Source organism: Dunckerocampus dactyliophorus, chromosome 2, assembly GCF_027744805.1.
Source record: "Dunckerocampus dactyliophorus isolate RoL2022-P2 chromosome 2, RoL_Ddac_1.1, whole genome shotgun sequence".
Taxonomy (NCBI): Eukaryota; Metazoa; Chordata; class Actinopteri; order Syngnathiformes; family Syngnathidae; genus Dunckerocampus; species Dunckerocampus dactyliophorus.
Window position 1 is genome coordinate 33,290,001 of NC_072820.1, and position 11,271 is coordinate 33,301,271.

General features: G+C 42.1%; 1 protein-coding gene across 3 annotated transcripts in view; it reads right to left on the reverse strand.

Annotated features, from left to right (window-relative positions):
• Positions 1-11,133, reverse strand: part of ccdc186 (coiled-coil domain-containing protein 186) — a 40,608-nt gene extending 29,475 nt beyond the window's left edge. For all 3 annotated transcript variants that reach the window (XM_054764262.1, XM_054764252.1, XM_054764242.1), the window contains exons 1-4: positions 10,997-11,133; positions 5,944-6,814; positions 2,533-2,659; positions 2,190-2,318 (exon numbers count right to left, since the gene is read on the reverse strand). In XM_054764262.1, coding sequence (XP_054620237.1) covers positions 2,190-2,318; positions 2,533-2,659; positions 5,944-6,794 — 1,107 coding nt within the window. In that variant the 5' untranslated portion in view covers positions 6,795-6,814; positions 10,997-11,133. The remainder of the gene's footprint in view (positions 1-2,189; positions 2,319-2,532; positions 2,660-5,943; positions 6,815-10,996) is intronic.
• Between the last annotated feature and the right edge of the window lie 138 nt (positions 11,134-11,271).

The window sequence follows — 11,271 nt, forward strand, 5'->3', positions numbered from 1 at the left end:
TCCAGTTCTGGTCAGATTTTGGTGATGAAGAACGTAGTTCCAGGTAGTCGCTGGGGTTATGCAAGTAAGGAGTTTGGCTTCTCAAAACAATATGCTTTGAAATTCTAATACATTTGCATCACAAAAATGTTTGTCTCCCAGCATATCCCTGTGCGCTGTCACCTGTCCATTATTGTGTATGTGATGAAGACACTCGCATCTTCTTCCGCTGTGGATTACACACGTAAACAAGAAGGCTACGGCACTGCGTCGTGGAAGAAAATGCTGGTGTGTTTCGGATCACTGTCCTGCTACAGAACCCAAGTTGGTTTCAGCTTGAGGTCATGAACAGATGGCCGGACATTCTCCTTCAGGGTTTTTTGGTAGACAGTAGAATTCATGGTTCCATTTATCACAGCAAGTCTTCCAGGTCCTGATGCAGCAAAACAGCCCCAGACCATCACACTACCACCACCATATTTTACTGTTGGCAGAATGTTCTTTTTCTGAAATGCGGCATTACCTTTACACCAGATGTAATGGGACACACACCTTCCAAAAAGTTAAACTTTTGTCTTGTCAGACCACAGAGTATTTTCTCAAGATGTTGGGGATCATCAAGATGTTTTCTGGCAAAATTGAGACGAGGCTTAATGTTCTTTTTGTTCAGCAGTGGTTTTGGTCTTGGAACTCTGCCATGCAGGCCGCTTTTGCCCGGTGTCTTTCTTATGGTGGAGTCATGAACACTGACCTTAACTGAGGCAAGTAAGGCCTGCAGTTCTTTGGATGCTGTTGTGGGGTCTTTTGTGATCTCTTGGATTAGTCGTTGCTGCAGTCTTGGTGTCATTTTGGTAGGCTGGCCACTCCTTGGAAGGTTCACCACTGTTCCATGTTTTCGCCATTTGTAGATAATGGCTCTCACTGTGACTCGCTGGAGTCCCAAAGCTTTAGAAATGGCTTTAAAATCTTTTCCACACTGATAGAGCTCAATTAATCACAGTTATGCTTTAACGGGGTGCAATCACTTTTTCACACATTTATTAATAAACAAAACCGTGACAGAGTGAGGCCGCCAATTTCGAACCGCAAAGTAGCAAGGGTTGACTCTACACTGTAACTTGCCCAATGTAATAGATACCATATATCACACACAACGTAACATTAAGAAGTGGGACAGGCCACAAACGTTAGCAACACGAGCATTGCTATGTGAACTACAGTGCTAACACGTGTCATTTTATGTCTGCAGCTGACTGATGGATATTTTAAGATTTGTAGCAAAGCCTGCGTTTTTTTCTACACGTGAAGGGGTGGACCTATACACGGATCGGCCTTATCTAGCTAGGGTGTGGGTCAAAGGCAAAAGAGAAAGGAGGTTTTTCTTTCATTTTGTCATGAAAAGCCGTAATTTCAAAAGCGCCTCTTCTCTTAAAAGTGGAGCAAAAAAATAAGGGAGAGGATAGATACATATTACTTTTATATATTTTGTAAAAAAAAAAAAAAAAGGGAACCATTAAACTTCACCATAAACTTCAGCATTACAGATGCCATGTCTACTCAACAAGGCATAGAAGTGGTTGATGCACTTGACAGTGGATCCATTGGATGCAAAACCATTATTTGAGAAAATACACTGCCGGTCAAAAGTTATAGAACACCCCAATTTTCACAGTTATTCATTGCAATTCAAGTCGTTCAAGTCCAATGAATAGTTTGAAATGATTTCAAGGTAAGTCGTGAAATGCCAGAGGTTTTAAAAAAAGGTCTGGTTACCCAAAACTGAAAAATAATGTTTATTTCACCATTATACAGAAAAGCCTGTTTTAGGGACCACAAAATGGGTCAACAATTTAAAGCTGTTCTGCAAAAATGGAGGTGGGTGCAACTAATTCCTACAGGTGTTACAAGTTCTGGAGTACTTACTACCTCATCTGTCTGCATAAAAACAGTGTTTGGAACACATTGTGGTATTATACCCTCGTGAACATCAGTTGAACAGCACTGTACTGGAGAAAGTCATTTGTTGCTGCAAAAATGGCAAGGAAAAAGGGAATTAACGATGGAAGAGAAATGTAGGTTTTTCCTCCAGAGAAACTGGTGTGTTCTAAAACTTTTGACCGGTAGTGTATGTATATTAAAACTAAGGGCCAATGAGTGAACAAAGGGGCTGGTTTAGCAAGGAATCGTGAAGCAACTGGGTCCTGTTTTACCTGTTCAAGGCGCTGGGTCATGTCTTTCTGCATTTGCACAAGGCCAGCCTTGGCCGCCTGGTCCTGCTGAATTAGTTTGTCCCGAGTCTCTTTAAGCTCCCTCAGCAGCTCCTCTACCCTGCCCTCCAACTGTCAATACAAGAGGGTTGCAAACAGGGTGAGCGTGTTGTCAGTCAACATGTCTAACCTGCTATACAGGAGCACCGCTCGACAAGAGCATTTAGGGAGGAAATTGGGTTATTTTATTGGTAAGGTAGGTGTGTTCCATCTTAAAAGTATGACTGAATTATTCCTTTATGTTATTAACACTGAATCAACTAGACTAGTCATTAAAGGTACTCACTTTTCCAATGGTGCCAATGTGCTGCTTCTCTGTCTCAGCCCGCTTTTTCAGCTCCTCTTTCATGTTGTCCTTTTCAGAGCAGATACCCAGGATCAGATCCTGGTGCCTCTTGTTCTCCTCCAATAACCTGTGCAACATACCCACATACAATAATAAAACAAGCTGGGAACACAAGTCATAATATCCATACATCCATTATCTATGCCACTTCTCCTCATTAGGGTCGCAGGTATGCTGGAGCCTATCCCAGCTGACCTCAGGCAACAGGCGGGGTACACCCTGGACATTTAGACAAACAACCATTCACACTCACATTCATATCTATTGACAATTTAGAGTCGCCAATTAACCTAACATGCATGTTTTTGGAATGTGGGAGGAAACCGGAGTGCCCGGAGAAAACCCATGCATGCAAAAATCAAACAACATGCAAACTCCACACAGAAATACCCACTTGAGATTCGAACCCACATCTTCCCGATCTCCTGACTGTGTCTGTGTGGCCAACAGGCTAACCACTAGACCACCGTGCGGCCCCAAGTCATAATATAATATATATAATAAATTAGGGATGCCCGATACTGGCTTTTTTACTGATAACTCTCAATTTCCAATTCCGATGTCAACTGATACCGATACAAATATGTGTAACATCACATATCACCTGTCGTGGAAGGACTGGACTGGACAAGACTGGACTTATTACTTTATTATGTATTATTATTAGTACAGTATGTCGTATTATTACTTATTATGTATCACTGCACTACAGATTTGACGTGATCTGTTCCGTATTTATTTATTCTTATTCTCTTATTTTTCTTATCACTCATGTCTTGCCTTGGTTGTTTTATTTTGCAATTAAGTTCATTATGACATTTTTGCAGAACTGCTGGAAATGTGAATTTCTCTTGGAGATTAATAAGTATCTATCTATCTAACACTCAATTACCAATATGTGTAACATATCTCCTGTCGTGGAATTAACACCGCTGCCACGAGTGGCTGCCTTTCAAGACGCTCTGTTTCTTTATTCAAGCACATTTTTACGTGCCATGAGAGTGACATCCTGCATCGGTGTGATTCCCTGCCTACCCATTGATATCGAGGAGGCAGAGCCGGGGCTAAGATGAAAGTCAAGTGGCTAGCAAGGAAGTGGAGATTCAAGCCTTCAGTACCTTCTATTATCATGGGAAACTTTACTTTACTACTGAGCAAGATCGAGGAGCTGGCAAGAAAGTCAAGACCTTCAGGGAGTGCAGCATTTTTTTGCTTCACTGAATGGCTAACAACTTGCGTCCCAGATGCTAGCGCGGGGAGCTACCCGACTTCAGGGCAGTCAGAGCAGGCAGGAACACACCAGCCTGTGGAAGTGCAAAGAAGGTGGGCTTGCATTGTATGTGAACAAACTGTGGTGTCATCCTGGCCATGTGAACATTAAAATGTCCATCTATACAGTAAACACTATTGATTTACTGATTGATTTACTGTTTATTACTATTGATTGATAATTGTTTTTCTACACTCCTGCTTACGAAACTATTATTTCATGATGAATTGGAAAATGTAAAGTAATTTTAAGTTAATTAATGCAATTCTTGTTTAAGCCTGTGAAAACGACATTATTACAAACAGTAAATTTTAATATTTAAACAAAAATTCGGCCACAGCAGCGGCACAACACAGCAACAGCAGTCCGCCTCCCATGCAGCCCACCACCACAGCTTCATAAATTCCTAGGGGAAACTTTGTATATCCAAAAGTCAAGTACTTGTTCAACCTTTAAAAAGGTTAAAAATAATATATACTGCTCAAAAAAAATTAGAGGAACACTTCGAAACACATCAGATCTAAACTGGGGAAAAAATTATCTTGAATATCTTTCCTGATAATAAGTGGGTGATGTATTAGTAACAAAATGATGCCACATAATTTGATAGAAATGAAAATGATCACCCTATAGAGGGGGGAAATCAAAGACACCCCAAAAATGAAAGTGAAAAAATGATGCAGCACACTGGTCCATTTTGCCAAAATGTCATTATAGCAACTCAGAATGATTCTCAATAGTTTGTGTGGCCCCCACGTGCTTGTACGCATGCCTGACAACATCTGGGCATGTTCCTAATTAGACTACGGATGGTGTCCTGGAGGATCTCCTCCCAGATCTGTACCAGGGCATCACTGTGGTACCTGGACACACGGAGGAGATTCCAGGAGACAGGTAGTTACTCTAGGAGAGCTGGACAGGGCCGTAGAAGGCCCTTCAACCCTCAGCAGGATTGATATCTGCTCCTTTGTGCAAGGAGGAACAGGATGAGCACTGCCAGAGCCCTACAAAATGACCTCCAGCAGGCCACTGGTGTGAATGTTTCTGACCAAACAATCAGAAACAGGCTCCATGAGGGTGGCCTGAGGGCCCGACGTCCTGTAGTGGGCCCTGTGCTCACTGCCCAGCACCGTAGACCTCGACTGGCATTTGCCATAGACCACCAGAATTGGCAACTACACCGCTGGTGCCCTGTGCTCTTCACTGATGAGAGTAAGTTCAACCTGAGCACATGCGACAGACGTGAAAGGGTCTGGAGATGTCGTGGAGAACGTTATGCTGCCTGCAACATCATTCAGCATGACCGGTTTGGTGTGGGTCAGTGATGGTCTGGGGAGGCATATCCCTGGAAGGACGCACAGACCTCTACAGGTTAGATAATGGCACCCTGACTGCTATTAGGTATCGGGATGAAATCCTTGGACCCATTGTCAGAACCTACGCTGGTGCAGTGGGACCTGGGTTCCTCCTGGTCCACGACAATGCCCGACCTCATGTGGCTAGTGTATGCAGGTGGTTCCTGGAGGATGAAGGAATTGATAACATTGACTGGCCTCCACGTTCACCTGACCTAAACCCAATAGAACACCTCTGGGACATTATGTTTAGGTCCATCCGGCGCCGCCAGGTTGCTCCTCAGACTGTCCAGGAGCTCATGGATGCCCTGGTCCATATCTGGGAGGAGATCCCCCAGGACACCATACGTAGTCTCATTAGGAGCATGCCCCGACGTTGTCAGGCATGCGTACAAGCACGTGGGGGCCACACAAACTACTGAGAATAATTTTGAGTTGCTACAATGACATTTTGGCAAAATGGACCAGTCTGCTCCATCATTTTTTCACTTTCATTTTTGGGGTGTCTTTGATTTCCCCCCTCTATAGGGTGATCATTTTCATTTCTATCAAATTATGTGGCATCATTTTGTTACTAATACATCACCCACTTATTATCAGGAAAGATATTCAAGATCATTTTTCCCCCAGTTTAGATCTGATGTGTTTTCGAAGTGTTCCTCTAATTTTTTTGGGCAGTGTACAATACAGCAGATACAAATAAAGGAAAATTTTAGAATACTTCACCTCTGAATGGACTTTTCCTGCTGTGCATACTTGTACTGGACACACTTCTCAAACACCACCATGCAGTCCTCCTGCTCTGGGGGGAGTCCATTGATGGGTGGGCTTCCTTTCCTCTCGCCTTCCCGTTCAATGTTAGACATTCGGCAGGCCAACAGGTCAGACTCCAGCTCATCCAGCAGGGACTCCTGTGACAACGAGCGCTGGATCTGGGAAATCATCTTGCGACTGCAGTCCGTGTCGTATGGGCTGGACGAGGACTCAGAGGGGTTGACAGGAGCGTTGCCGCCACTTTGTGGGCTGGACGTGAGTGAGGAGCTGATATTGTCCGAAGTAGGAGTAGAGGGGCCGTTAAAGATACCAGATGAGGTGGCCGAGTATGGGGGAGAGTCTTTGGAAGCACATTGGAGACTCTGAGTTAATCCACTGTTACTCTGTGGTGAAGTCTCGTCGCTGTGACCATTTGAAACCATATCCAGTGGCGACTCCTCAACAGGGGAATCATTCTCAAAAGTCAGTACCGTTTCTATCCTCCCTTCAAGAATGGTGGGGGAGCGTTCAACCACATCGCCTGAAGAGTCTTCATTTGATAGAGGTGGCCTTTCGTCCTCTGCTGAACTTATCATGCTATCAGTGTTGTTACCAGAGGAGAGCTCACGCCCTTCTTCTCGTTCTTCAACCTCTGTTTGGATGTTCACAGGAATGTATTTTGTCTGCACACATTCCTCTGTGAATTCGTCAGACGCGTGATTTTCCACTTGAGTTGTACACTTCTGGAGCTGCAGACCTGTCATTGACTTGACGACAGGTGCTTTCATCATGTGCACATCCGAGGCTAAATCAGCTTGTTCCATGGTGCCTTTTTGTATCACATCTGACAAAAATAGAAGGAGAAACAGACTATTTTAGGCTATTTACTCAACCTATATTAACTACAAAAGCCTTATACTTGCTTGGCCTTGTTGTGCATAATGTAATTGTAATGACAATTAAATACAGGGGTAAAAACAAACGGAAAAATGCCTTTCAGCGCCAACCACAAAAGCTGATCACCTCTGGCTTGTACTATTTGTACTAACACTCGCCCGTATGTGCGTGACAGAAGGCTAAGCAAATAACCCCAAAAATAATTTAATTAATAGGACGAGTTGACCAGTCTTTCTCAGCGGTGGACGACACCGGGTTCACCCGCTGCTCTCACACTTGGAGCCCACCTACGTGTTACATGGAAGTCCTGCTAGAGCTCCATCAGACAATGTACTCTCACATCCAAAGTCTCCTTAAAGAAGTTGTCTCATCATGTTCTCTTGAAAAAGTAAGTAAAATATGTTTTTGTCTAAATTAAGGTGAGTTTATGGTTACTTTTTTCAGATCATATAGCCAATAGCATGGGTGCAGCCAGAAATTCTGGACCCTGTGAAAAACAAACACCCCACCCTATTATTTTTTAATAAGTACTTATTTTTTGGGCCTGGTCGTCAGGGAACCGTGGAACTGTCCCAACTTTTCCTGCTTAGACAGCACCAATGGCCAATAGCACTCGTCATAAATAAATTAAAAAATTTACAGTTCCATGTGATCGGTATCGGATGATTTAACTCATGGATGATCGGAATCGGCAGCACAATACCCTGATCGGAGCATCCGTAGTAAAAACTCAGAGAAATCTTGTAAAGAGAATATATTACAAATAATATGGTTCTTAGCATTCTTCTTCCATACACATTGTAAATCTGATGCTTGTTCTTTCCATTAATCAAACAATCGGTTACGCTCTAAACAATACGTGTCAAATTCAGGCCCGGGGGCCAAATCTGGCTCGCGCTGCATTTTCATGCGGCCCGGGGAACTGTTTGGAAAATAGCACTGAGTTGGCCTGCCTCGTGGACCTTATCGAACAAAGTGCTTACAACTGCTTACATCGGTGTAATTAAGCGATTCCTCTGGTATAAACTACTCCTCTGGCATTTTAATTTTAAAAAGTAGAAACAATATTGTATATAGCACAAAATTCACAACCATTCTTAATGGTTAAAGGGTGCCAGATTCAGACCAAAAGTCTAAATAACTGAACTGTACACGACTAGCACTTTAACTATTACACCCTGTCTGTACAAAATAACACCCTAAAGAGGCATAAGTAGGGCCCTGTGAAATCCGTTTTATTTTTTTTCCCAAATTCCATTTTAATTCTTTGGAATTCAGATTTTTACCTTTTATACTTATTTTACCAGCAGAGTGTGTGCTTTATGGGTTATTGAATAAAATGTCCATTAATTAAATGCTAAAATCCTTGCATTTATTGATGCAATACATTATTGGACAATTTTGCCTAGTAATTGAGAAATGGATGTAGCTTGGCTAACTTTTCTAACGGGATTTCAGCATCTGCACATGTTTTCACAAAATCTTCAACAACTGTAATGCCTGTGCTTGTCATTAAGGAAGATGTACTCAACGATGTAATTCCAATCACGTTATTAATGTAAGATAGTTTTGTGACACCCTTGTTTTATTTACACTATTAGACAAGAAAACAGTGCTCTTATTTTGAAAGCCGGAAATGTGTTGTGTGTGTGTGTTGAGAACTTGACAGTTAAGACTAGCTGTTGGGCGCAAGAATAAACGTGCCTCTTGTCTTTTTAGCTCAGAGCCTGGACGTTGTTAGCGGGTATTGTGAAATGCTCGCTTACATTAAAGCAGTAAAACAACACAGTGTGAACACGGCTCATCCAGCCTGAGTCGCTCTGCTAAACTAAGCTAACCCCGCTAGCTTCCATTCAAGCTCTGCAAGAGAGGAGTTTCCAAGGTTTTTCGCCGCCGTTTTGACATGTTTAGTTCGGTAGGGGGTTGGCTGGTGTTTGTGACGAGATTCCGCCACGATTGAGCGGTCCGCCGGGGAAATACTTCCCCACATGAACGTTCTTTCTCCTCACGATGGCATCATTTCATTCACATTGTGTCACTTTCCACAAGACTCCGCGTTCAACAGTAAATTCCGTTTTCATTGGCCAATCTCGCGATTATACATAAGACAGTCAAAACTCATCATTTTAACTACAGCAAAGCATGCTGTGAAATGCGTAATCTGCCCATTCCACAGCTCCAAACACTTCTGGGTTACACATCTCGCAGATTGTGATGTTTTTGTGTTGATACAGTATGAAATACTGTAGCTTTTGCCCGGACATTGAGAGAATGACGAAAAGGTGGTAGATAAACAATCCCGAACAACCATGCCAAAACAATCATAGACGTATATCTGCAGACTATCGTAAAGTAGAAATCTCAAGCAGGAATGAATGAACACAAAAAAATGCACAATTCCCCAACTCCTATGTAAATCCAGCTTCACCTGCTGTCATGCGCATTTTGTCCCAACATAAAAATGCTACCACAGGGGTGCATTATATTGGTATGTTCCAATCCCGACACTGCGTTGGCGGGGAACCGAGATAAGAGGTGTGTAGACTGCTCACTTATCTATTCGTCAGTGATAATAAGATATTTTCTCAAAACCTGACCATACTAACTACTATTTTTTTAGCTTGGTTTATTGGGGCATGTCCTGTCATGTTCGCAACTTCAAACAAGCATAAGTGTGTGTGCACTGATGATGCATATGAGTGTGCTGCATTCACCAATTATGCATTCACCAATTATGTTGGTTAAAAGGACCAGAAGGTTTTAATGTTTTTAATACTTTCAAAACGCAGAAATATAGTGTTGAAGTGTTGAAAATTTCAGGAGAAATAATAATAAGAAAGATACAAAGTTGGGGGGTCGGGCAGGGGTTAAATGTCCAGTTCGGCCCATAACCTAAAGTAGACTTGAGTTTTGGCCACCTGTGCGGTTGAGTTTGACACCCCTGCACTAGACGGACCAAATCAATATGAACCAAACACAGTTAGTGGTTTGGTCTGCAATGTATCAGAAAAGAGGCCAAAATGTTGATCACTGTTTTCCAAAGTCAAAACTAATGTGTGAATAAAACAGGCAAAAAGAGGCTGAAATCAGAGGATGCTTTAAATGTTTCAATAAAAAAACGATTAATCCAATACCAAAACTGTTGTCAAACGATTAATAATTGATTCATCGATTAATTGTTGCAGCTCTACTCCACATATTGATGTACTAAAGGTTTGAGTGTTTGAATGTAGTTTTCCCCTGAGGTCATTTGTCTCTAATGTCACTGAAAAAGGGTCTGTGTGTTCTCCATAACTGACATTTTGTATTATCCTAACCTAAGTGAATGAAGTGTGCACTTAAAGCCATACAGCGAAGATATACATTTCAAAGACTATTACACACCTTCAGTGTGTTAAATGCATTGACTAAATGTTTTATTAACCATTCAGGGATGATCGAAAACACCTAAACATTTTTTCTGATTGTTATTACAGGGCAAGACATTTTAGAATGCATCAAGGAGGTACAGGATACTGCTCCTGCCAACAACGTATATTAGCTTTCTTTTCATTACCATCAATAGTATCAACGTTATACATTTAAGACTTGAATAAACAGTTAAAAGCATTTGCACTAAAGGAGGAAAACACTAAAATCAACAACTTTTTAGCGGGAATAGGCGTGGAGGCTCCTTTTGACAGGTGTCAGCTGTCAATATAGCAAGGCTTTTTGGCCTTACTAAAAGCGCCCTCGTGGCTCCTAATGCAGTGATGATAGTAACTGTGTTGATATCAAACAGAATATGTATTAAATCATGTGTATTCGCTGCAGTTTTGCTGTCATTTGCTGCCATTTAAATCTGGCTAAAGCCAAACCGAGCAGATGTTAGCACACAAGGTTATTAGTGTCTAATGTCCTGTTTAGCCCGTTAAAGACATTGTTGAGTGTAATAAACACCATACGGGCCACACTTCGACATTAATATTTAACAGATAGACAGAATTAGTTAGGCAAAACAAATATTTAACGCTGTTGACGTTAGCTTTGCTAGCTACTATAGCATCGATAAGGCAGCTTACAGGGTCCCTCCATTATTATGAAGGAAACACACTCTTAATTAAATACAAACTAATCGATAGTCACCCACCGAGTATGGTAAATCCATGAGCGGCTCAGTGTGCAGGCAACTTGAGTTAAAAGGTGAACTTTGAGCTGCCTTGCCAGCAGCTGATCGGCCCAACACGTATCTTTGCTATGACACATCAACAAATATGGCCACTACCAGGAGGGGGGAAAGGAGAAAGGGCATGAGCCAATGAACGGAGAGAATTTCTGTGACGTCCCCGCAAATTTATAAACTACCGCCTCTCCTTCCTTCTTTGTGGAATGTAATTTCATTAAGCAAACATTAATTGAATCAAA